Here is a 27,169-nt window from a genome sequence, read left to right on the forward strand (position 1 = left end):
AAATTGAGAATGACAAAATGTTAATTGCTGCAGTCTATTCAAAAATGTGTATTTAATTTGAATGAATTATTTGAAACTAAAAATCAGTTTGAGTGAACGATTCAATGACTCGCTCTTAAAGACTCGTTTCATTATTGGATGAATCAGTGTGTTTGAACGAATCTCAAAAAAATTTTTTAACAGTCACTTGTCGCCACCTACTGGTGTAAACGATGTAATTGATACAGTCGTTATTTGAAACGAGTAAATAATGACATCATTTTGGTGAACTCCCTTTAACAGATAGAGGTGAAACGAATGTTTTTGAATCAAGATCAAAATTTTTCAATGATTTGAAGTCTGCCTGTGGTGAAAATCAAGCTTTTAATGTTGTTTATATGTCTTTGGTGTGTTTAATATGCTTTAAGACAAACCACAAATTCAAAACACCATTGCTGAGTATTTTCTCCTTAAAACTGCAGTGAACCAAAGTCTAAAAAACGCTGGTGTTTCTGACGTCACAAACTACCTTGTAACCAATCACGTCAACGTGTGATCGTCAACGAGTGGATCTCTGAGCTGGTGTGAGTGAGTGAAGGCGGGGCTCATTTGCATATTCATAGAACCACGTATACTAAATGAGGCAAGGGTGTAGAGTTACATTCAAGCTATTTTAAGGCATGAAGAAATTTATTTTGAAGGAAAAAACTTTAAAATATGTAATTTTGGTGATCAAAGATGAGTTTTAAGGGATAAAATTATCGACTATAGGGGGGACTTTAACGTGCAGCTCTAATTCTTTGCTAATTTGATGCTCAAGAGTGTATTTATGAGTAAAACAGGATATTCGGTGAGGCAGGACTTAATTATAAGAACTGATTGGTTTGTGAAACACACCAGGTGTAATGTGATTGGAAGGGAATGTTGTGTTTATATAAATAGGGTCAATTTTATGATTTCACCTTTAAGAAAAAATATTTTCTTCATGTTGTAATGATCATTTTGACTTGTAAAAAAAATACCAAAATCCACTCGTGTTTACCAAGACCATAATTCGATCATGACGTAATGTTTATATGAGACATACTCTGAAGACATTTCAAGTAGTCCCTCACAACAGAATCACACTTATATAAAGTGACACTTACTGTAATAAATGGTGTGAAGGTAGGAACGGGAGAATGGGGCGAGGGTGTGAGGGTGCTGTTGGGAAAGGGGGAGGGTCTCCGAATCTTAACTGATGCAACAGCTGCTGCCCCCCCCCCCCCACCCTCTCAAGCTTGTTTCCACGGTGACCTGCTGGGCCTATTGTCTCCGCACACATCTCACTGTGACACCGGGTGCATGTGGGCTCTTTTTTTTTTTTTAAATATGTAAATGCACGTGTGGATTCAGTGGTGTACACTCTCACAAATGCGTATTAGTGGGTGTCAGCACCTCGTGCACCTGTTGGGCTGCTGGGAGTTTCAAGACAACATAAAATCAGTATTATTACCGTTCAGAGGTTTGGAATAATTACCATGTTTTACTGTTTTTGAAAGTAGTCTCTTATGCTCATCAAGGCTGCATGATCACGTGATCCTTCAGAAATCATTCTAATATGCTGATTTGCAACCAAAACAACCAAAAATGAAGGATACTACCAGAATCCAAGCTAACAAAAATATGAACCTTATTTATGAATGTTCTCTGAATGATTTTTAAAAAAATGTTCTTGGTTTTGCGAACGTCAAGGAAACATTCCATTTTATCATTCCACAAACGTTATTGGAACGTTACTTTTTTAAATGTTCTCTGAACATTCCGAAACAAGTAGTAACATTTACGTCCAAAACATTTCAGAAAAAAAAGTTCCATGAACGATGTATAAATAATGTTTTTATGTTAACATTTCAAAAACATAACAAAATCGTAATAATTTCAAACTTTTGACTGGTAGAGTAAAATCCAAACGTGTTTCAAATTCCATTTTGGGCATTCAAGCACGGGGAAAGTATGTGAAAGCAATCTGGATTCATCTTAGGCAAGGTTAAAGTCTACAAAGAAGGGATTTTTCTACATTTAATCTGTGCAAATATTGTGCTTCTTCTCCACACTCCTCTCACTCAGCGGTTGGATCGGTATCAGAAAACACGGTGCACATGCACTAGCGTATGTATCTGTTCACAGTATTTGGTGGGAGAAGCCCTTGTTGCCGTGAACACAATCTGGCCGGCCGAGCCCGTCCGGGAAAACTCACTGCCCTCCATTGTCCCGATCTGTTAGGCACAATCCAAAATGGTTGGAATATGATCAGCCTCACAAAAGCGAAGTACAGTGAGAGTCCAAGCGCTCCGACCCACAACAATGGATATAATGAAACACTGAGAGGGAGAGGGCCAGTGGAACGGACAGACTGGAAAAGTTAGTCTCCAGTCAGCCATGAGAGGTGTCGATTAGAGAGCTTCACTGGACCTTTTGTCCGCTGGCCTGTTTAAAGGGAAAACGAGTGATGAGGAAGGCATAAAAATCAAGTTTTATCTGGAGATCTTATACCTTCTGCTTGTTTAATAAAACAGAAATGTGACACTTGGCGGGTTTTGGAGAGGACAGAGAGTGTGTGTTTTGTTAGACTAAATAACGTGCTCATCCATGACGGTGTAAACAAACATGTCTCCAGAAATCCCTAACATTTCTTTTGTAATGTAATTTGTCTCATAGCTGTTTCTCGTTTTGACATGTAAAATGATTTTAGGTTGTGTTGGAGCATTATTAGCTGTCGTCTTTGAAGGACTGACTTCTTAAACTTTTGAACTTTATTTTTTTATTCAAATTTATTTATATTTTGACAGTTCCTAAACCTTTTATTCTGTTTAGGGATGCTATATATTTTTTGTCATGTCTTTTAGTCCTGTCATATCGATTAATCGCAATTAATCGAATCTTAAAAGTTTGTGTTTATATAATATATGTATTATATATTATACACACACACAGACACACTGTATATAAATGTGTGTGTGTGTAACATATATAATACATATATTTTATAAACCCAAACTTTTATGTTAGATGCGATTAATCTTATATTAGCAATTTTCTTTGTTTTAATCATTTTTGGCTTCAGTCTGATTAGACTGATTTTGCAATCATATAATGTCAGGGTTTATTTTTTGTTACGATTAAGATAAACTTACTAATTATAATTAAGTAAACTTTTATACATGCCAGTTTACAAAAGTACAAAACAACTAAATACTTACTTTTTCAGAAAGCAAACATGAGTGTCTGTGTAAAACTCACTGTGACGAAGTTTGGGAGGGAACTGGTGCAAGTTCAACGTTAAACTTTAATCATTCATAAATTGCTAGGGTGTTTTGGGTTCTTTCTTACTGGACCAAATCTATTCTTGTCTCTAGGGCCCTGTTTACACCTGGTATTAAGATGTGTTTTGGTCGATCGGATCAGAAGTAGAGGAGGGAGACACTTTCCCGTTTTCACCTGGTGTTTTAATCCATCTCTTTTGTCCACTTTCAAACACTTCTGTCCTGATTTCTTCGAGTGGAGGGTCTGTGGGTGGGTTAATGTATGGGCTTTTTCAGATCTTTCGATCTAATGGACAAAATAAGCTGAATTTACATATGAACGCGACGACGGAAAACATACAGAGAACATCAGGTTTAGTTTCTGCTCTGACAGACACAAGACCAGCCGAACGCTGTGAGTGTGTGTTAGAAATCAGGAATGGTGAGAGAACATTGAGCTTGGTATGTTTTTCATCTTCAAACCAAACTTGGGACTTCAGCTGACAGTTTAAATCCTGTCTGGCTAGCGCTCTTCCCATAATGTTACTCATTAGATCAGTAGACGGAGAGTAGACGGTCTTTTGTGTCTGTTTGAACACACTCGACCTCATGAGCGTTTACACTACGAAAGCAATCCGGTCGAATGTGTTTTCGACTACCTCTGGAAGAGGGCAAAAGTGGACAAGCTCAAAACGCTTTAGACCCAGTTTACTCCTGTATTTAGTGTCATCCACTTGTAAAATGCATCTTAACACCAGGTGTAAACAGGGCCTATGTGTGGCTCGGGTCACTCTTCAGTCTAAATCCATGGGATTTTTCAGTCGTTTTATCGTCTGCCAGGTAAATCTCATTGCTTAGTAAAGTAACAACACACCTCTACTCAACAAACCTCACAATTTGAGGTATGATTCATGTTCATAGAACAAACGGAGCAGGATTGTTTGTGCGCCAAAGTTTAATACTCATGGTTAGTGGTTTGTTGGAATCACTAACCTCAAGTCTGATCAATAATAATAGTAATGCTCACCTTTTCAAACACCACACCACATTTAGTTCTCAAACTTTTAATTTTGATATGCAGATCATTTAGGGATACACAATATATCGGTGACACTATCAGCAGCATTATTTTTTATCATTTGTAATTTGGCATATCTGCAAAAAGTTCATTTTTAATGCCCGGTTTAAAAAAGTTAGGCTGTACATTTGTAGTTTGGAGCTCTAGTGTGAATGTTTTTAGGGACAAAAACATCTGAATCATCCAAAAATTGGACTGTCACTATCGGTTTATCTGTTATTGGAATGGTTAATGGGAGAGTAGAACAAGTTTTCCGTCTCTTTCACCTATTTATACTTGATCAGTAACTCATAAACACAAACATCACATTGATCATTTTTCACATCAGACACTTCAATGCTAATGCTCACAGCAGCTGTCGGTCCGCGGTCTTCTCCTGACTTTGCAGTGTCATTGGATTTTGGAGGATGGGGAGGGGGTGTTTGTGGGATTGACTCAATGAAGGGAAGGGTACGACCAGGTTTCAATAGGAGGGGTTAGGAGAGGGTTATAGTTAAATGTCAAGTCTAAGAGTGTGTGTTTGACAGCGGCCTATCTGGGCTAAGAGTGTTTGACCTTTCCCATGGTCATTTAACCAGGTGGCATTGAAAAGAGCTACTCGGTCACATAAATGTTGGCGTGTCATGTGACTCTCGAGCGCTTCGGCTCACACAGACTGAAGTGACGTGTAATCCTGAAGAAGCCATCAGTCAGTAAATAATTAGGCCTCGGATCTGGACAGGAGACAGTTAACAGTTGCTTCACGATGCTCGTGTTACAGGTTGTGTTGAGTTTCATCAAACGATCAAAAGCAGGATATAACTGTGAACAAATTCACACAGTCATTATCAACATTTTCAACGTTAAGGTGTGGTGTTACGCTAGATGCAATTACAGCAATCTCGAGTTACAAATCATATTAATATAATATAATCAAAATGAATGTTTTATTCATATTTTTATATATATATATATAAAAATCTCATTATGAAATAAATATTTTTTCTCTAGGTCACGTTGGCCACAATTATTGGCACTCAATTATTGCAATGTCCTTTTCCCAAGATTCTTCTCCTATAATGCCTGATGAGTTTGGAGAACACCTGGACAAGAGATCAGAGATCATTCTTCCATACAGAATCTCTCCAGATCCTCTTCAGTTTTCTATAGGGTTGAGGTCAGGGAACTGGAACGGTCAGGGCAGAAGCTTCATTTTGTGCTCATTGACACACTTTTTGTGTTGATTTTGATGTTTGTTTTGGATCGTTGTCCTGATGGAAGATCCAACCACGGCCCATTATAAGATTTCTAGCAGAGGCGGTCAGGTTTTGATTCGTTTATCTGTTGGTATTTGTTACAATCCATAATGCCATGTATCTGAACCAGGACCTCCAGCAAAAAAAAAAAATAGGCCCCCACAACATTAAAGTTCCAACAGCATCTTTAACCGTGGGCATGGGGTACCTTTGATCCCAGTGTGCACCAAACACATCTCGAGTGTTTGCTGCCAAAAGACTCAACTATTTTCTGCAATTCTCCAGCTGTGAATTCTCTCCTCCTCGCCGTTTATTTGCTCAACAATCTTTTGCTGCACATCAGAACTATATTCTGTGGTTTTACTCGTTGTGATGGATGATTAAGAGAATTTGGCCTTTGTGTTTCCTCATATTTATACTCCTGTGGAACAGGAAGTCATGGCTGGATAAAGTCACCCTGGTTTGCTAAAAAAATAAAAATAATGTAAATATGAATGGGAATATACTTCAGAGATAATTTACTCATAAGAATTCCAATAATTGTGGCCAACATGCATTGGAGAAAAACATTTACTTCATAATGTGATTCATAATTCCCCCCACTTTCAATTGTTTTACTTCACTTATACTTCAATGAAAGGTTAGAATTTTGTGAATTTTTTTAATGAAAGATCAGTATATATTTAATGTAATGTAAATATCCACATTATCTAACCTAAAGCTTCAGTTTAGTAATAGCGATGCTTGATGCTAATAAGCAAATCTTTGACAAAGTAATAATATTGTTTATTAGCCTAACTGTAGGCTCTTTATGGTTGCACTATTATGATCAAAAGATTATTCTGTAAATGAATGACTGAAGCAGTAATATATAATTTAACTGATGTACAGTCACAGGTGAACCATTTTATAATGGCTTTAAAGACAACCCATCCAAACAGATTTTAAATCTATTCATAACTGTTTTTTATTGTGGCGGTTGATTGTACAACGTCTAATCGGTTATGTCTACGGCAAATGTTATTATGTGCAGTCTTATGTTAGATGATATTGTGCCTGTTGATGGGTAGGAGACTTATAGCTTTTTATACGGCAATTTGAATTTAAAGTTCTCTTTTCATTTGTTAGCCTGACCGTTGCTTCATCACTGAAAACATATTCCTCTCTCTTGTCAAAGTTTATTCTTCCAGCACTATTCATAACAGCTATTATCCAGCTCCTCGTCTCTCTCTCTCTCTCTCTGTTCTATTCATGAAAGGAGAAGCGAGGGAGGGGGTCAATTCTTCTAATTGAAATTCTTTGCAGAGTCTCCATGGGAATAGTAAACTTTGGAGAGGGTTTGAAGAGAAAGGGGGGAACAGGACAGAGAGAGTTATTGAAAAGATTTACCCCCACGAACTGTGAAGTCGGGAGGGAGCGGACTGAGAGATTCAGGGAATCAGGCTGTTCGTGTAAACTACGGCCGGTGGACACCGATGTCTGTTTAATGAGAGAGAGAGAGAGAGAGAGAGAGAGATGTGTTTGCACCTTCGTTTTGTGTCTGCACCGGTTTCACTGTTTATTCTCCACAAACAGTTTCTAGGGTTACTTCAGTCATTAAAAAACCTAGAAATGTCAGGGGATTTATAGACCTGGAAAAATCATATTGTGAAAATAAATTCTAAAATATTTTACCAGCTTGAGTTGCTTCTTGTGGAAAATGTAAAAACAAAACAAAATCCTCCTCATGTAATCACACACAAGAGGATATTAGGGAAGTTATATAATGGAAATAAATTTATATAGTTGTGTTTTACTCTAAAATATTTTATCAGCCTGAATTGCTTCTTGTGTGTGCAATCTGTAAAAAAAACAAAAAAAAAAAAAAAACCTTATATAATAATCACACAAACCAGGATTTTGGGAAACTTTGTAAAACCTTGACAAGTCATGGCAATTTCTATAATCTTATCAATATTTATTTCATTCTGAAATATTTGCTTCCTGTGTATGCAAAATGATTTACAAAAAGCCCTATCATATAATCATGCACATCATGAAAATGGTTTAAATTAATGGGATTAAATGACCCTGAATTTCTACTTCAGCACTAGGTTCCTTCACCATTAAGAATGAAGATGCAAATTAAATGAAGCATAAAAATTAAGCATCATAGAAAGTTCCACGAAGAGCTTTTATTTTGTAGCACAGCCAGTTTTAGTTAGCTATCTGATGTGCAGTGTAACATCTGTGTTGTGAACCGCTGATCTTATAGAACCGTATACACTGAAAAACTGCTCTGGATACAAACAGCGTTGTTTGCTTAACCTAAGGTGCTTCAAAGTATTCAAAGTCCCCTCTTTTATTCCCCCCCCCTCTCTTTTTCTTCCATCCATATTGTCTTTCTTCTCTTTCTCTCTGTCCATCTCTTTCTCTCTCTCTGTTCCCTCCTCCCTCTCGACCCCTCCATCTGCTGCCCCTCTCTGTTTCTTCAGAGCTTCACAATAGAGCCTCATGCTGGGTAATGGCTTAGAGTGTCTCATCCCTCTCTTTTGTGTGTGTGTGTGTGTGTGTGTGTGTTTTGTCTGCAGGTTGATGACGCGATGCTAATGTTTGACAAAACCACCAACAGGCACAGAGGTAAGGCGGCATTCAGGCACGCACACACGCAAATGCACACGCTCGCGTTCAAAGCCTCGCTGAGTCATATAATTATACAACAACAGTCAAGTGTGTACATGCTTCTGCAGTCATTCAGGAGCTGATGTTACCCTCCTCTTTTCTTCTCTTCTCTTCTCTTCTCTCGTCTCGTCTAGTCTCGTCTAGTCTAGTCTAGTCTAGTCTAGTCTAGTCTAGTCTAGTCTAGTCTCTATTCGTCTGGTCTGGTCTAGTCTAGTCTAGTCTGGTCTCTATTCGTCTGGTCTGGTCTCTTCTCGTCTTGTCTCATCTATTCTCTTCTCCACTCTCCTCTCTTTTCGTCTCGTCTCGTCTCTTCTCGTCTAGTCTCCTCTCCTCTCCTTTGCTCCTTGGTCTGGTCTCTTCTAGTCTCTTCTCTTCTCGTCTCGTCTCCTTTCTTTTCTTTTCGTCTCGTCTCTTCTCTTCTCCACTCTTCTCCTCTCTTTTCGTCTCGTCTCGTCTCTTCTCTTCTCCACTCCTCTCCTCTCTATTTGTCTGGTCTGGTCTCTTCTAGTCTCTTCTCTTTTCCACTCTTCTCTTCTCGTCTCTTCTCCTTTCTTTTCATCTTGTCTCTTCTCTTCTCCACTCTTCTCTTCTCTTTTCCACTCTTCTCGTCTCTTTTTGTCTTTTCTCTTCTCTTCTCTTCTCCACTCTTCTCTTCTCTTTTCCACTCTTCTCGTCTCTTTTTGTCTTTTCTCTTCTCTTCTCTTCTCTTCTCTTCTCTTCTCTTCTCTTCTCTTCTCTTCTCTTCTCCACTCTTCTCCTCTCTTTTCGTCTCGTCTCTTCTCTTCTCCACTCTTCTCCTCTCTTTTCGTCTCGTCTCGTCTCTTCTCTTCTCCACTCCTCTCCTCTCTATTTGTCTGGTCTGGTCTCTTCTAGTCTCTTCTCTTTTCCACTCTTCTCTTCTCGTCTCTTCTCCTTTCTTTTCATCTTGTCTCTTCTCTTCTCCACTCTTCTCTTCTCTTTTCCACTCTTCTCGTCTCTTTTTGTCTTTTCTCTTCTCTTCTCTTCTCCACTCTTCTCTTCTCTTTTCCACTCTTCTCGTCTCTTTTTGTCTTTTCTCTTCTCTTCTCTTCTCTTCTCTTCTCTTCTCTTCTCTTCTCTTCTCTTCTCTTCTCTTCTCCTCTCTTTTCGTCTCGTCTCTTCTCTTCTCCACTCTTCTCCTCTCTATTTGTCTGGTCTGGTCTCTTCTAGTCTCTTCTCTTCTCCACTCTTCTCTTCTCTTTTCCACTCTTCTCATCTCTTTTCGTCTTGTCTCTTCTCTTCTCTTCTCTTCTCCACTCTTTACTTTTCGTCTCTTCTCGTTTCGTCTCGTCTCGTCATCTCATCTCTTGTATTTGAGGAATGATTTAATCTTCAAAAGTTGCTCATTTACAACTCAGGAGATTTAATGAAGTTCTTATTTATACTTATTCTTCAGTATCAACTTCGTCTCAGACGTTTCTCTTACAACTCTTTATTTTAGGAGAATTAATACTCGAGACTTAAAAATAAAAGACGAAATAAATTCTCATTTAATTGATCAATAGTTGCTCTTTCATAGCTCATAGTTCAGTAGACTTAATGGACTTATATTTCATTTATATTTCAAGTATCAACTTAGTCTCAGATGCTTAAATTACTAGAAAAACTTATATGTGATCATGTTGTGATCAAAAGTTGCTGAACTTGCCAAAGTTATGCGTCATTTAAGCTTTCTTTTGGAGAAATAAAAAGAAAGTCAGATCAAACAGGTTCTCTTGAAAAAAAAAAAAAGGTCAAAGGTTGGTCTTTCATACCTTGATGTGATATTTGAGATCTCGTCTCGTCTCATCTCGTCTCTTCTCATCATTGTCTCATGTCTGTTGGCTCAGAGGCATTGCTAAAGTTCATGTAATCTGGTTAGTAGTTCAGAGGTTAAACCGTCAAGCACCTGCGAAAGGAAAGGTGGGCGGAGCCTGTGGTTGTGTCTGAGTGTGAGTGACAGATGAGTGGGCGGGATTGAGTAGGACAGGTAAGTGCAGCAGGTGAAGAGGTAATCTCAGGAGAGAATGGCCAGAATATATGAGCAGATGTAAACAGAACAAAAGAGAGAACAGCTAATGAGAAAGTAAAGGGGAAAATTGATGTCAGGATTGGCCTGTGCAAAATAAACATGCTCTATGTTTAGATTCTGTGAAAGCAGCGTCATGTTTGTGATTCGTGTGAACTTGCTCTGCAGGTTTTGGCTTTGTGACCTTTGAGAATGAAGACGTGGTGGAAAAGGTCTGCGAGATCCACTTTCATGAGATCAACAACAAGATGGTGAGTGTGTCCTGCTATGTTAAAACACCTTTTTATAAAGGTTTAAAAGACACTTTAAATAATGTCGATTTGACCACACTGACTCTATCAGATTAGACCAAAGCTTGAACTGAATTGAGCTGGATAATGAACCTTTCGTCTTCTGTAGAGCTGCTTTACAGCTGAATCAAATTTGCTTCATTATTGATGAATTTTGCAACATCGACACTGACGTTGAACCGAACTGAATCATCATTGAACTGACTCACGCTGAATAATGACACTATTGTCTTCTGTAGAGCTGCTTATAGCTGAAATTGAGCACATTTCATAATTGAACCTAAACCAACATCGCTGAATAATGACGCTATTCATTATTCTCATGTTTGTTAAAGTTGGCATCATCGATTCTGTTATTTACTTGTGAAGCTGCCTTGAAGCAATCTGTATTGTATAAAGCGCCATAGAAATAAAGGAGGCTTGACTTATTTCTGTGTGTGATGTCGGTCTTCGGCTCTGTTTGAAGGTGGAGTGCAAGAAGGCGCAGCCGAAGGAAGTGATGTCACCGACAGGTACGGCGCGAGGCCGCTCCAGGGTGATGCCCTACGGCATGGACGCCTTCATGCTGGGGATCGGCATGCTGGGTGAGTCGAAAGATGGAAAACGCAAATCATTTCAGTGAACTCGCGCACACATGAGTAAATCAAGCGTTCAGTCCTGTCTGATGAGAGTTTGGCGCCACCTGCTGTTTACAACAGGGAACTGCGCTGTGTGATCGTGAGTGTGCCACAAATCAGAGCAACAAATGTCACATTATGCAAGATTTTAGTTTATATTTTTTATACTTTATTGTGAAAATGAAGCTGCAGTTTTGGCTGTGTGTGGGCTGGGTTAATTTACCAAATAAACATTGCAAATTACATCAAATGTTATTTTACAACGGTTAAACCGAGGGGTTTATTCAGAACATTCATTCACAGTTAATCATTTAGCAGACTCTAAAACAAATACACAACATTGCAAATTTCTTACTGCTGGAAATAACTGGATAAATTAGTGAAAGTGAATAAATAGAGAATTAAATTCAGAATTAGTAACAAATATTGTAGTCAAATATGAGACTAATTTAACACATCCACTAAAAACACTTCTTGATTAAAAGACATTGAGCAAAAATGACTTTTTAACTGTGGAAGAAAAGATAACCTATTCTTCTGTTTTCTTCTTCTTTGTTTGTAATACATTTTATTCTTATTCTTACTTTTTATTATTTTTATTTCTTACACCTGTTATGATTATTTTGTGATTGTTTTTTAATCCTTTTAATGGAAAGCACTTTACAACGGTGTATGAAATATGCTGGTAACACTTTACAGTGACGTCCCATTAAATATCAAAGAGAAATACATTTGTTGCAGTTCTTTATTAATCTTTGTTAACGTCAGTTAATAAAACAACTGTTCATTTTTAGATCATGTTATTATCCCAGGTCCATTAAATAACATTTGGACTTTAATAATGTATTAGTAAATGTTGAAACTAACATTAACAAAGAAGTATTTTTTATTGTTAGTTCGTTTAGTTAACTAATGTTAACAAATGGAACCTTATTGTAAATGTGCTATATAAGTAAACTTGGTTTATTTTCAGGTTACCCAGGGTTCCAGGCGGCCACCTACGCCAGTCGTGGCTACACAGGAATCACACCAGGATACACATACCAGTTCCCAGGTACGTCCACCATCCCTCGTTTCTATCTGTGCAGAACTTTCACAGCGCCAGTCATCCACTGCAATGTCAAAATGCATGATTTAATACATTACAAACCCCAAGAAGTTAACTATTTTTCCCTCTTATCTGATAATTGCAAAAAAATATTTTTTATGGATTTGATCAAAACACACTCACAGTTTTTAAAGCTGCTTGTAGATTTCAGCAGGAGATTATGCTTTTTTTGTCATGCTTTCCCACAAGACATTTCAAAGAGAAAGAAATATTGCCATCTGTCCTCCATATAGGGACTATAACTGTTTCTCAGCGCGACGTCAGTCAAAGAAGTTCTGCATGTTTCCTCTGATTAAACAGGAACTGCAGAAATCACACTTGATCAGTCACATGACCTTTTTCCCCAAATGGCATTGACAATAATTGACAATTGTCGACTACCTGTCACTGCCAATAAAATGTTCCTTTGCCTCTCGTGGGATCATTTATTAAACAATTTGATTGACTATTAAACTAATTTGATAGCGCTTTCAGCTATAACCTGTAATAGATAATATTATGTGTGTGTGTGTATATATATATGAAGAGTTCAGATGCAAAAGCCTCTAAGTGCCATCTGAAATTTTTATCAAGCTCGTATTTTTAAGTTCAGTAATTTCACTTAAATGACAATTAATAGGTCATTTTCATTGCCATTTAAGTGAAATTACTGAACTTAAATATACAAGCTTTATAAAAATGATCATTGTAGAAGAAAATTTCAGATGGCACTTAGAGGCTTTTGCATCTGAACTCTTCATATATATATAATCCTGTGAATTAAATGCTTTACAAATGAAAGGAACTTCTCATTGATTTTCTTGATGCATGCAAACCAAAAAATTATTCATAACAAATTAATGATCAGCCTAAAAAAAAGTCTCAAAAAAGTCAAATGAATATCATAAAACCAATGATACAGAATCTAAACGATGTGACAGCGCACCTGTAAACAACTACACTTATCCTTTAAATACTCATCGACTGTGTATGTGTCCCTCTCTGTGTTATTTTATATTCTCACATGTAAATATCCGTGCAATTGTTTCTAACCTTGGCATCGCAAACTCTGTATCGTTGCATGATACCGTCACACTGCCTAGCTCTAATACTAACCTTTGAGTTTTTCGCTCCATGTCTAACACTCCATACCTTAAGATCAGCGATCTAACGACATCCTCCCGTTTCTCTCTCTTCCTTGTGCTTTTTTATCCCTCGTGTCCTTCTGCACCTCAATCTGTCCCCTTCCTTTCCTCCTGTGTATCAGCTACAGCTGGCTGTAAGTCTCTTCCCTGCGTGTGTTTCTGTGTGCATAGACTGTCTCTGCTCTGAAAACCTCCTTTCATGGTGAACGTCAGTGTGTTTGTGTAGATAGGACTAGGTGTGCACTGCAAAAAATGTTCTTCCTCAGGATTTTTATCTCGTTTTCCAGTGCAAATATCTAAACGTTCTTAAATCAGGATACATTTACTGGAGAAGCAAGATCAAATAAGTTATCAAGTAATCAAAACCGTACTGCCAGATAACTTAAAGGGGTGGTTGATTATGATTTCACTTTTCTAGCTTTAGTTAGTGTGTAATGTTGCTGTTTGAGCATAAACAACATCTCCAAAGTTACAACGCTCAAAGTTAAAGCAAAGGGAGATATTTGCTTTTAAAGAAATCGGTTTTTAAGGACTACAACAAACGGCTGGTAGAGACTACACAACATTCCTCCCGGGTTAGTGACATCACCAACCCTAGAATTTACATAAACCCCGCCCCCTGAACACGATTTATAGATTATCAAGACAGAATTTGCTAATCAATGACTAGAAGATAACAACACATACCTACTAACTAACCATTTAGAAATGTCCTGTTGCTTCTACATGTTGTCACTTCTTCTTGAGTCTCTCCATCATTGTCTGACTCCGGGTTGAACGTAAAAGGCTAAAAGTTTTTGACATTTTCAATGCATGTGTGTGTGAGTGCAAGCTGTTGAAGCTCCGCCCCCTGTGCCGGGAGCAGCAGCTCATTTGCATTTAAAGGAACAGACACAAAACGGTGTGTTTTTGCTCACCCTCAAAAAGTGACAACTTTAACATGCTATATATAAATATCTGTGGGGTATTTTGAGCTAAAACTTCACATACACACTCTGGGGACATCAGAGACTTATTTTACATCTTGTGAAAAGGGCATTATATCACCCCTTTAAAGTGAGACTTAAATCCGCTTTGTAATGTAATGCAATATTCACTCGTTCTCTGTGTTACCTGGACCGAGAAATTCACGTTTATTTGTCAGCAAAAGTCTTTTGACGGCTACAAAACTACAGATTATACTTCTGCATTTCTGTATCCCCGCTCACGGACGGTCGGATCATCAGAGGGTTATTAACAGAACTCCATGTGGCTCCAGTGGTTTAACCTTAGTTTTATAAAGCGACGCAATTGCTTTGTTTGCGAAAAAAAAAAAAATTATTCACAAAATATTAGTCTCCAACGTGCACAAGACCACTGCGACCCATGCGTGTTTTGTTGACGCGAGAGCAGACGTTGTTGTGTGAACGTGCGTCAGATATTAATATTTTGTAAATAAAGTGGTAAATTATGTTTTTTTGCGCAAACAAAGCACTCAAGTTAAACCACTGGAATCACATGATTAATTAATGACAGAATTTTCATTTTTGGGTGAAATTACCCTTTAAGCGTAGGGTGAATATTCAGTTCAGGGTGATTGCCATTAAGATGACTTGGAAAAAGTTTCTCAATCAACCTGAATTCACCCTATCTATGGCAGACTGGTGGGAGTGGCCTTGGATGGCAACATGCCCAGTGCATTATGGGTGTTGAAGTTTTCCTATCTAATTGGCGAGAGGAAAGACAACAGTGCTTTCTCTAGTCAGGTAGCACTGATTAAAAAATATATTTTGCCTTTCTGCTGCGTAGGCAACCAAGTTTGCCGATTTGAAAACCCATTTTGCCAGCAGTGAAGGACCCCTTTAATTTTAAAAATATTTTCAGAAAACAATTCTTAATATCTTATGTCATTTTGCTAGCCTGACGTCGTCATACTCAGATTCTAGTCAGAATGTGAGTCTGATACTGTTCCATAGAGATTTGATTATGGGGCGTGTCTCAACCGAACCAGTAAAAAAAAAAACTCTGCACTCAATTGGATAGACCTACAACCAATCAGAGCAACGGAGTAAATGACGCATGTTCTTCATTCATATTTTCAACCAACAAAATGTCGCGGCTCTCTGTTCCTCTTTTAAAATGAATGCACTGTGGTTATCTTCTATAACAGACGCGATGGCGGAATCTACACATGATGTTTCATAAACAAAGTTCGGGAGGAGCACGTACAAATAATCAATCCAATATCAACTTGTCATCAAACAATACCATGTCTAACGTTACCCTATCTATCAGCATGAGGAAGCATATTCACTCTGTCAACTTACCTAACACTCCTTGACAGTTTTTCAGCATCGCTCCACCACCCCGAATCCTCACTCTTGTCTTGTTCTCTCACAACCAGGAATACGGGGGGAGTATGGCTACCGAGCCCACAGCCCTCTCCTCGGACAGCACGTCATATACGCATTTATTCCATCGACTTATTTGTGTGAAATCTTATATACGCATTTATTCTATCTGACTTATTTGTAAATGTGAACTCGTGAAATCTCAATTCTCCAGCAGCAGTCGTCTTTGTTGTAAACTAATTCAAATCAAGCGCTCTTTGGTGACGTGGATGATTACGTTACCGTTGCTCATCTGTCCATCATCGTATAAAGCCCGCCCTGACAATTTGATTGGTCCGAACAATTTTTGTTCGGGCATAATAGCTCCTCAACGGAGCGAGTCCAGACCGAACTTCCCGACCAAAAAATGTTGTGGGCGGGGTTCGGGCTGGCACCCAGGCTATCATTTTGCATCAGAAGTAACTGTATCTTGATTTAAGAATTTTTGTATATTTCTGCTGGAAAACAAAAATATATATACTGGACAAAATACTAAGAAAATCATTTTTTTGCAGTGTGTGTGCGTGCGTGTTGGTGTTTTAGCTCTGAGCTTGTTCACGCTGAGTTTATTCACAAACCACTCTTTTGCCGTTTGTGTTCTAGAATTCCATTTAGAACGGACACCCCTTCTGACTTCCTCTCACCCCCAAGAGATCACAGGTTAGTTCTCATCTGGCCACACACACACACACACACACACACATTGGCTGAGCCAGAGGTTAACATGCCGTAATGCCTAAACAGAGCAATATTTAAAAGTGTTACAGTCAGCGTACAAATGGTGCATATATACAGTACCGTTCAAAACTTGGGCAACTTAATATCTTTTTTTTTTTTTTACAATGCATTAAATTGATAAAAGCAGTTTTGGCCACAAAATTTGACAGTTAAGACATTTATAATGTCATAAAAGATTTCTGTTTCAAATAAATGCATTTCTTTTTAACTTTCTAATCAAAGGATCATGTGACACTGAAGACTGGAGTAATGATGCTGAAAATTCAGCTTTGATCACAGGAATAAATTACAGTTTAAAACTATATTCACATATAAAACAGTTCTTTTAAAGGGCAATAATACTTCACAGTATTACTGTTTTTACTGTACTTTTGATCAAATAATATATATATATATATATATATATATATATATATATATAACTTCTGTAATGTAACACTTCTGAGTGAAACTGAATATTCAGTGTTTCATAATACATAATGTTAGGCAGGACTTGATTTTAGCCATTGGGATTTGATTAGATCATGAAAAATTATATTATTAGTTCCTGTCCACGTGACAATGGTTACATCAGCAGAATAGTCGGAAATGGAGAAAGTTATTTATTACATTATATATCATTTTTTATTACATTTTGATGTATTTCTGAGTAAAACAGGATACTGTAGTAGGGTGTGACTGACACCTGCATGTGGCTTCTTGTCACCTGAATGAAGTGTCTCTCTCTGTCCTTAAGCCATTCCACTGACTGCCTATGGACCAATGGCAGCAGCCGCAGCTGCAGCGGTGGTCAGAGGTGCGCAAAATCAGCTCTATTATGGTTGTTGTATGATCTTTTACTTTCAGATTTTGAAATTTGTTAAACTCTTTCCACTTGTAAAGTACCTTCTGAGCGTTTAAAACATCTGTCTGTCGTCTGTTGCCCGTAGGTTCCACCCCGTCACGCGCAGGGTTCCTGGGCACCAGCAGCCCTGGGCCAATGGCAGACCTTTATGCAGCAGCCAATCAGGATTCAGTCAGCAGCTACATCAGTGCGGCAAGCCCCGCCCCCAGCACGGGGTTCGGACATGGACTTGGGGTAGGTACAGTCAGACATACAGGCACATACGCAAACATTTATAAATATAACTTTACGGTCAAAAAGGACACAAGCATCATAAAAAGTAGGTAATGTGACTTGAGCTGTAAATTGTAAGACTTCTGAAGTTTTATTAAATAAATACTTTGTTAATTTATGTGCCCTGTTAAAAGTGCATTATTATTTATTTTGGCAACTATTATATTGCATTTTATTATTTGCATTTATCATTTTTTTGCCCTGCTACTATTGTAGTATTTAAAAAAAAATATTTTTCAATTCACATTTTAATTTTAGTTTAAGTTGTAGTCGTTGTACATAATATGCTTTTTAAATATTTTGTTTCATTTGTTTCATGCTAAACTTAGATGCCATGGCAACATTTCTGATTTTGTTACTTGAAATAAAATAAAATAAAATAAAAACGTACTTTTTATTTTAGTTAGTTGTAAGGAAACATTTCTCATTTTCATTTAGTTTAACTTGATGTACTAAAATAAAATGAAATAAAAATGTAAAAAAAATGAAATAATGTACAAAATAACAAAAACTTTAAATAAAATCAAAATGAAAAGGAAAAATGTAAAAATAAAAACTAATTCAAACTATAATCTTAATGATACTAAAATATCACTGAACCCCCCTGCTAAGAACAGACCTGTCATCCAAATTTGGGTCACGTCGCACTAGTTGAGAAACAACTTTACATCTCAAATAACACATTCTGTACAGAAGAATTACAATATGTGATGAGGAATGTCTTGCCACAAAGACTTCCAAGTGCATTACACTCTGAGTTAACAAATATTAGAAGAAAAACTAATATTTGGAACAAACGTTAGAAGTAAAAATGAAACTTTTAGAAGTAAGAAATGCGTAATCGACCGGTCTCTGTTATATCCGGTCGAATGTGTTTTCGACTACCTCTAGAAGAGGTCAAAAGTGGACAAGCTCAAAGCGCTTCAGACCCCGTTTACTCCTGTATTTAGCGTCATCCACTTGTGATCCGATCGACCAAAACGCATCTTAATACCAGGTGTGAACAGGGCCACAGGAGTCTTGTATTGTACCGGATCATTCCTTTAAAATCCCTCTCTCTCTCTCTCCTCCAAGGGCCCTTTGATTGCAACTGCCTTTACCAATGGCTACCACTGAGGTGTCCTATCAGCATCCGGCACGGGATGAAGAATCTCACGAGCTTGTGAAGCACGAGCGCCGCTGACCACGTGACGTGCTTACGGGACGCTCCCTCCCGACTCCACTCTGGAGTTCCCATCTTTTCTTTTTTTTTTTCCTCCATTCTCTACTAACATCACTTTTCTTTTTCCTCATCCCGTATTTTCTTCCTGACGTATCCTGTTTATCAGCGACTCGTGTATGATATGCTGCCGTCTGTCTTTGGAAAGAAAAAAAAAAATGAAGAAAAAAAAAAAAAACCATATTGTTTGATTGTACGTGCGGGAAACACGCGAGGGATTCCGTTTCTCCGGATTTTTATTTGACAAGTTTTTCTGCATTTGTTACGATGTCTTTGCTGACTGTGTTTTGATGTTTTTACTGTACTCATGCTGTAACGGATGATGTCGAGAGAGAGAGAGAGAGAGAAAGAGCAACGAAACTGGAAAAAAAAGTTCAGGATTTGTCTTCCTTGATGTTTATTAAGCATTACAAATCCAAACAACACCGAACAAAGACGTGAGAATGAATCAAATTTACAAAAACAAAACGACAGGACAAAAATGTATATTTTGGTAGTTTTTACACAGCATTTGTAATGTTGTAAGCTGAATCGGTTTGATATTTTTTCCGTAAAATTGGTTTTTATATGAGAAGCAATGGGCCTCGTTTACGAATTTCCTGCGTGAATCGTTGGTCGAACCTTTCTACATGTTCAGATTTACACAGGAGTTCGTTCTGCTCGTGCCGAGGCTCATTGTTCAGCTTCTTTTTGTAGATACTGTATATATTGCATGTATTTTGGGAGGGTTCAGATGGGGGCGGGGCGCGGGAGGGTGCGGGTCCTTTATGGGGTTTTTAACATGCAAACGTCTTTCTTCACATTGAATCTTGTATTTCTGAGATTAGCATCATGACCGAGTTGGACTGATGTTGGTCTCTGGTTGTGCTCCTCTCACTTTCGACTCCATTTATACTGACAGTTTCTCTAAGATAAATGTTTTGATGCTCTTTCGGGAAACAAAATTTTCCTTGGGCTCTTTCGGTTGCACAAAGTGCTTCAGTTTTCGAGGTTTTTTGCATGAATTCGTAAGCCACGTTTCTAACGTTTGCCGTCCCGTACGAGGCGTCAAAACGCATCCCTGAAAAACCAGGTTTGGTTTTCCAAAATGAGCATATGATTCGGTCCCATTTTAGGGAAGAGGAAGGTCGCAACCAGTTTAGTAGCCTCATTCGGAAGGGCACGGCTGCTAGGCTTCTTCATGCTGTTTTTTGGAAATATATATTATATATATAATTTTGTTGCGCGGTGTACTTCTTTCAGTGTACTTTCCCTCTCCTTTCTCTTTGTTTTTTTGACGGTACACTGCTGTTTTTAAAGAAATGAAGGACACATTTACAAAGCAAAGGAGTCTGAGCGCTGTTACATCTCCGTTTCTATCCTGTTGTGTGTGTGTGTGTGTGTGACGGAGAGAGTGTGTGTGTGTGCACAGCGTAGACTGAAGTATGGATGTACACGTAGCTAGTTTACATGCATTCAACTGCCACCTTTGAAACTGTCTCGTCTCTGCCGGTAATGGAGGAGGACGTCTGTGACATCACGGCTCTAACGGAGGCCTTCTGGGAAAAATACATTAATAATACTGCATCCAGAGTGATTTAAGTTGGCAATATTGGATTTGATCATTGATTTCTACCTATTCGCAATAACATTTGAGTCTTCCGTTTGACATGTGTAGCCTCTTTTTGGAGCAGTGGTCACCGTGACGATCCGAAAACTCCAGCTGACGGGGACGCCTCACAAAACTACTGCACGGCACACACTGTAACTATTTAACCAACAAAAAGCAATAAGTTATTTTTAAACTCAAGTAATAACGAACGCCGTTAGCGGTGGTACGAATACGGCGGCGATTATGTGGCATTAAGAATTATTTTTCAGAAAAAAAAAAAAGCTATATTTTTCAAGATCCGTTTTAACCCCTTTGAAAGTTTCTGAGATTTTTACAGTACATGTTTTGTTCGGATGATTTGTAAAAGGGGCGGGGCTTGGGGATCAGCAGCAGAACTGGAAAGCAACACTGTGACCTGATGCTCGATTACGCTGCTCCGCTGTCCCTTTACTGTATTTTTTTTTTTTAATTTTCACCTCTGGAAATTTTCAAATAAAAAGATCCTAATAAATTATTTTAAAACATTCCATTTGATGGCATCTGTATTCATGTTTTTCTTTGTGGATTTGCAGAGAGTTTTTAGCTGAGATTGTCATGGTTTGGTCGTATGCGGAATGGATCGTGCTCTTGTATGTAAAATCTAATTGTAATCGAAATCTAAAATATCATGTTTACAGTTAAATAGTGTATGTAGTTTTTCACAACACTCATATAATGTTCCCTTTATTCTACAATATTGTAAACCCTGAACATTGAAATATTTCGTAAATAAAAATGGAATATAAAATTGTTGAAATAATACTAACAATATTATTTTTAGTCAACAAAATTTTGGAATTATGGAGAAAATAAACATTTTTGGTTGCTTTTCCTTAACTATCCAGTCCAATCCAGAAATAAAAATAAAATAAAAAATAGTGTTGAGTATATCTCTAATATCTGAGGATCTTTTGAAATATTATACAACAAAACAATATTTAAAAATACATTTAGGTTGTAATATTAACAACATGAACAAAAATGGGTTCACAGCCACAATTTTATGTGTATATACACTCGCCTAAAGGATTATTAGGAACACCTGTTCAGTTTCTCATTAATGCAATTATCTAATCAACCAATCACATGGCAGTTGCTTCAATGCATTTAGGGGTGTGGTCCTGGTCAAGACAATCTCCTGAACTCCAAACTGAATGTCAGAATGGGAAAGAAAGGTGATTTAAGCAATTTTGAGCGTGGCATGGTTGTTGGTGCCAGACGGGCCGGTCTGAGTATTTCACAATCTTCTCAGTTACTGGGATTTTCACGCACAACCATTTCTAGGGTTTACAAAGAATGGTGTGAAAAGGGAAAAACATCCAGTATGCGGCAGTCCTGTGGGCGAAAATGCCTTGTTGATGCTAGAGGTCAGAGGGGAATGGGCCGACTGATTCAAGCTGATAGAAGAGCAACTTTGACTGAAATAACCACTCGTTACAACCGAGGTATGCAGCAAAGCATTTGTGAAGCCACAACACGCACAACCTTGAGGCGGATGGGCTACAACAGCAGAAGACCCCACCGGGTACCACTCATCTCCACTACAAATAGGAAAAAGAGGCTACAATTTGCACGAGCTCACCAAAATTGGACAGTTGAAGACTGGAAAAACGTTGCCTGGTCTGATGAGTCTCGATTTCTGTTGAGACATTCAGATGGTAGAGTCAGAATTTGGCGTAAACAGAATGAGAACATGGATCCATCATGTCTTGTTACCACTGTGCAGACTGGTGGTGGTGGTGTAATGGTGTGGGGGATGTTTTCTTGGCACACTTTAGGCCCCTTAGTGCCAATTGGGCATCGTTTAAATGCCACGGCCTACCTGAGCATTGTTTCTGACCATGTCCATCCCTTTATGACCACCATGTACCCATCCTCTGATGGCTACTTCCAGCAGGATAATGCACCATGTCACAAAGCTCGAATCATTTCAAATTGGTTTCTTGAACATGACAATGAGTTCACTGTACTAAAATGGCCCCCACAGTCACCAGATCTCAACCCAATAGAGCATCTTTGGGATGTGGTGGAACGGGAGCTTCGTGCCCTGGATGTGCATCCCACAAATCTCCATCACCTGCAAGATGCTATCCTATCAATATGGGCCAACATTTCTAAAGAATGCTTTCAGCACCTTGTTGAATCAATGCCACGTAGAATTAAGGCAGTTCTGAAGGCGAAAGGGGGTCAAACACAGTATTAGTATGGTGTTCCTAATAATCCTTTAGGTGAGTGTATATATATATATATATAATTTTAGAATATTAGTAAAGTCATTAAAATTAAAGAATTATTAATAAAATGTTGACTGCTTTTACCTAACTGTCCAGTCCAATTCAATTTCAGAAATCCTAAATAAATGTTATATGTAGATATATTAGTATTACTATAACTATAATAATTATTACTTTAAAATATTAGTTAAGTCATCATAATTAAGGAATTATTATTAACATGTTGGCTGCTTTTCCCAAACTAGTTCAATTCCATTTCATAGATAAATAAATAAATAGTGTCCAAACCTTTGAGTTCTACAATATGTATTTCAAAAGCTATACAGAAGTTGAATATTCACAACAAATGTTAAAGCCGTTTATAATTTATAGACTGTACAATAAAGCACTAAAATTCTGAATATGTTTCATACCACATTTTTATGGTGTTTGTGGTGTACTCATTTTCAATGAAAAAAAGAAATGTAGATATTTCACATTGCCAAAAATGTGTGTGGTTTCTCAGCTGGTTTGCAACATTAACATTCACAGTAGATTTCAACCATTTCATAACTATCAGATCTAAACACTCAGCGTTGTCAGTCTCAGCTCAAGTCGCTGTCCGTGAAGCTTGCCGCATTCCAGATCGTCATAAGCAAACAAGTGAGACGCCATCCAAAATTTCGAGGCATGGGAACAGACGTGTTTGACCTGCCCCCTCCTGCTCTGATATGTCCATCTCTGTCCCATAACACACACCTGATACCCTGTGACCCCAATACCGCACGCCCACCCATGTGGAAATACACACACACACACACCAGTTTCATCACCATTTCTGCATTTGACCCTATTATTAGTTCAGTTTGACGAGACCTAGTCCTCGTAGATGTTGGTCCTGGTACAACCGCGGAAAATCAGAGAATAACATACACACAAGTTTTGATGACTTGGAATCAGTCCATGGGAAAGTGTTGTCCATATTTTTGTCTCATCTCCCCTGCGATCCCATTACTCACAGGTTCTTCTTGCCCAAACACCCTCCCACCGAAAACACTCTTCATTTCATCTTGATTCCTGACAGCCCACACAGCTCTGCTGGATTTATTCCTCTCAGTTAACTCTGTTTTTAACTGCTTTCTCTGTAAAAGTGTTTTTTTTGGTGGACATTTGCCCGTTATCAGGAGTGTTGGCCTGCCGTCATGGCTCCGGCCGTCTCACAGACGGATGTGAAAGGCTCTCTGAACGGGAGTATGGATTTGTATCACCACTGGTTCGGTCCTACGACCCCACGACCTCCTCTACGAAATTACCTGGTCCTGACCATCCTCACCTGCTTCTGTCCTGCTTACCCCGTCAACATCTTAGCCCTGGTGTTCTCCGTCATGGTGAGTTCCCCGTCAGATCCCGCCCGACTCATATTGCACCATCGATAAGTTATGACAACACATGTTTTCACATTGCTTCAACTCATCAAAATAAGACATTTTCAACTTTGTGTTCTAAGTTATACAAGATTCGACTCATTTTATAAGCCAGTTTAATGTAATTTAAGTTGAAATGACTCAATCATCCAAGTTGATTGTACTTAAAAATGTATTGCAGCAACTTTTTTATATTGATTGTTCAGTTAGTGTCAAGTATTACTTGATCATATCAGTAATGACTCTAAATATATTCTAATATATGTTTTTATTCTTAATATCAGGATTAATAATTAACAGCAAATAAACGTGACACTATTTTCATGACAATTAAGTCTGTTTTTTTAGCATTACAATAATGAAATTTTTAAATAAAATGAAATAAATTGAGTACGATGAAAACTATCATTATGATTTCTGACTGTACATAATGATTTTTCAAATTTGTAAATAAAACAGATTATTGGACAAAATATTCAGTTTTTGACTCTAAATATGAAACTAAATATGAAACTTGTACGCTTAACTCATTATCTCTTTGAGTTGTTATTCCTTAATGCTGGGGTTTGTTGAGGATAAGTTTGCTTGTTGATTACTTGTTTAAGGAATCAGACGATTGTAACCTAGCAGAGGATAAAATAGGCAAAAGACAAAATATCCCAAATATTTATATTTAAAAGGGCCCACCCATATCTAGAGAGCAGAATATCCCAGAGATGTAGGCCTAAGTGTTAGGCCAGGTTTTCTAAAGAAGAGGCTGTAGTTTTGTTCTTCCAGTTTGAATGTTTATTATCAATAATATTAATATTCACATATCATCAAATATTAATATTGTAGTAAACTGTGTGTACATGAAACTAAATGTATAATTTTGGGTTTTTCAGCTGTTAGTTTGGCTGGATGAGTTGGCAAATTTAAAAACATACAAATCACAGAGGGAAAAACTTGTGTCTGTAATTTGTAATGTATCTTCTCTCTTTTATAGTCCAGAAACAGTTATGATCAGGGAGATTATGATGGTTCCAGGCGTTTAGGGAAGATGGCGCTCTATGTGTCGATCGCCTCCATCTTCATCGGCATCCTCATCATCACCATCTTCTGCGCTGTGCATTTCAGCACGGTAAAATACTGTTAATTCTACACATACTGTAACATATACTGTAGTGCTGTCAAATCCATTAATCGCATCTCATATAAAACTTGGTATTTATATTTATACTAATGTATATCTTAGTTATATTCCATATATTCCATAGTTATATTTCATTAAAAATGATAATATTATTTTTTTCCATATTTCCTTATTTATAAAAAAACATTAAAAGTATAGTTCACCCAAAAATTATATAATCATTAACTCACCCTCATAGCCGTTGAAGCCTAAAAGTTTGTGTAAAAAAAAAAAATATATATAAAAAAAAAAAAATATATATATATATATATATATATACTGTATATATATATTTTTTTTTTTTTTAAAGCTACTTTTTGTAATGTCTCTTTGATGATTTTCTCATTTAACACAATAATGACTTGAAATTTTTTTTTTTTTGCTGTAATTTCTCATCCAAGTTTGATGTGCGATTAATTCATGTAATTAAAAATTGTAATCGCTTGACAGCCCAATTGATGAAATGTAACAGAATGAACCGCTATAGTAACAGATTTTAAAAATCTTTTTTTTTTGACTCTTTAGAAAAATGTTTAAGACGACGTTTTTTTCTATCCTGCTGTCCTCTACTGTCCTCCAGACCAGGACAGATTCAGACTCACATCAGTTCTCCTCCGTCTGCATGAACATGCATGGACATTCATGGACATTATACAACATCAAAGGGAGAGGGAGATGGCAGGGCTTGAAAAAAAGTTTAAAAAGCAAAGTTTTACAGACAATCACGTTCAATGTATGCACCTTTAAATCACTTAATACAATGCATCCACGCGCATGCTGAATATGTACATAATTTTGTAACCTATGCATGTCTATTCTTTTTCAAAATAATTTTTGTGCTGTTGAAATATATAACTAAAGATTTCAGGGCTGAATGTCTCTGCAAAAAATGGTTAATAATGCCATATCATTAGAACACATCACACTGATTACAGTCTTAACAGGTCCTATAAAACTAATCACTGGACATGGGCATACTAAATATGTAAATATTAATCATTTTTGGTGCTTAGTGTTTTCCTCTGCAAGTAGATCATGAAAACAATGATAAAGGTCTTAATTTTTATAACAACTTTTGGAGTTTTCTTTCTTTTCTTTCTTTTTTTTTAATTTAAATAGTGATTATGTGTTTATGTGTTGTCAAATGTTTTACAAATTCAAAGGACACTAATTTGGAATGAAATGTTTTTATGAACTTGTCCTAATTAAATAATAAACTGCATTTATAAAGTAGCTCAATGTGTTTTTAAAGGCTTTAAAGTTGAAATAGCTTGCGCAAGAAATTTAAAGGTATAATTCAATTTTAGTAAAACCATATTTATGTAATTTAATAAAAAGTCATAGCTTGCTCTTCTGTTAGCCAATCCATCCATCACTTTTCAAAAAAATTTTTTTTACTCAGAAACACATAAGATTATGGAAGTAAAATGAGGTTTCACATTGACTTTTAAAGTTATACTTACACTTTATAGACCAAATAAGATGGAAATGATAGGAGGACATTGAGATTAAAGCTCATTAATTTTTCTCCCTCCCCGACCCCTTTAATCTTCAGGCCAGAGAGATGATGTATTTGGATATGTCCCTTCAGCACTCATTCGTGCTATATATAGTGTTGGGTCTCAATCCCACGGCGGCGTCAGGGGCCTCTTGTTATCCAGTGTGTCCTGGCCAGCGGGGTCACATGACACGGGATAGCTGGATCAGCAGTGTGCTGAAAAACACGAGCTGGTCCCGACGCTCCACAAGTCCATCCCGCTCACACGGAAACACCTCAGCCCAGTAAACACGCTTACATGAGTCGAACACTCATCAGATTATGTGCTTTTATTCTTAATATCAGGATTAATAATTAACAGCAAATAAACGTGACACTATTTTCATGA

At 37.5% G+C, this 27,169-nt stretch overlaps 2 protein-coding genes across 4 annotated transcripts in view; both read left to right on the forward strand.

The window, feature by feature from the left end:
• The window catches only part of msi1a (musashi RNA binding protein 1a), a 36,720-nt gene extending 17,538 nt beyond the window's left edge, over nt 1–19,182 (forward strand). Inside the window, exons 7-14 of one of the 3 annotated variants that reach the window (XM_084413991.1) lie at nt 8,147–8,195; nt 10,432–10,514; nt 11,020–11,137; nt 12,144–12,224; nt 16,375–16,431; nt 17,246–17,305; nt 17,439–17,587; nt 18,701–19,182. In XM_084413991.1, coding sequence (XP_084270117.1) covers nt 8,147–8,195; nt 10,432–10,514; nt 11,020–11,137; nt 12,144–12,224; nt 16,375–16,431; nt 17,246–17,305; nt 17,439–17,587; nt 18,701–18,742 — 639 coding nt within the window. In that variant the 3' untranslated portion in view covers nt 18,743–19,182. Of the gene's footprint in view, nt 1–8,146; nt 8,196–10,431; nt 10,515–11,019; nt 11,138–12,143; nt 12,225–16,374; nt 16,432–17,245; nt 17,336–17,438; nt 17,588–18,700 lie in introns of all 3 variants that reach the window. The other 2 variants (XM_084413989.1, XM_084413990.1) reach the window with 2 other exon arrangements.
• A 4,568-nt stretch (nt 19,183–23,750) lies between these two features.
• LOC311294466 (transmembrane protein 233) lies at nt 23,751–26,514 on the forward strand. The gene is made up of 3 exons (XM_084415375.1): nt 23,751–24,076; nt 25,098–25,232; nt 25,809–26,514. The coding sequence occupies exons 1-3, from the start codon at nt 23,891–23,893 to the stop codon at nt 25,818–25,820; spliced, it is 333 nt and encodes a 110-aa protein (XP_084271501.1). The 5' UTR covers nt 23,751–23,890; the 3' UTR covers nt 25,821–26,514.
• Nucleotides 26,515–27,169: the final 655 nt, after the last annotated feature.

The sequence above is a fragment of the Rutilus rutilus genome (assembly GCF_951802725.1).
Source record: "Rutilus rutilus genome assembly, chromosome: 7".
NCBI classification, from domain to species: Eukaryota; Metazoa; Chordata; class Actinopteri; order Cypriniformes; family Leuciscidae; genus Rutilus; species Rutilus rutilus.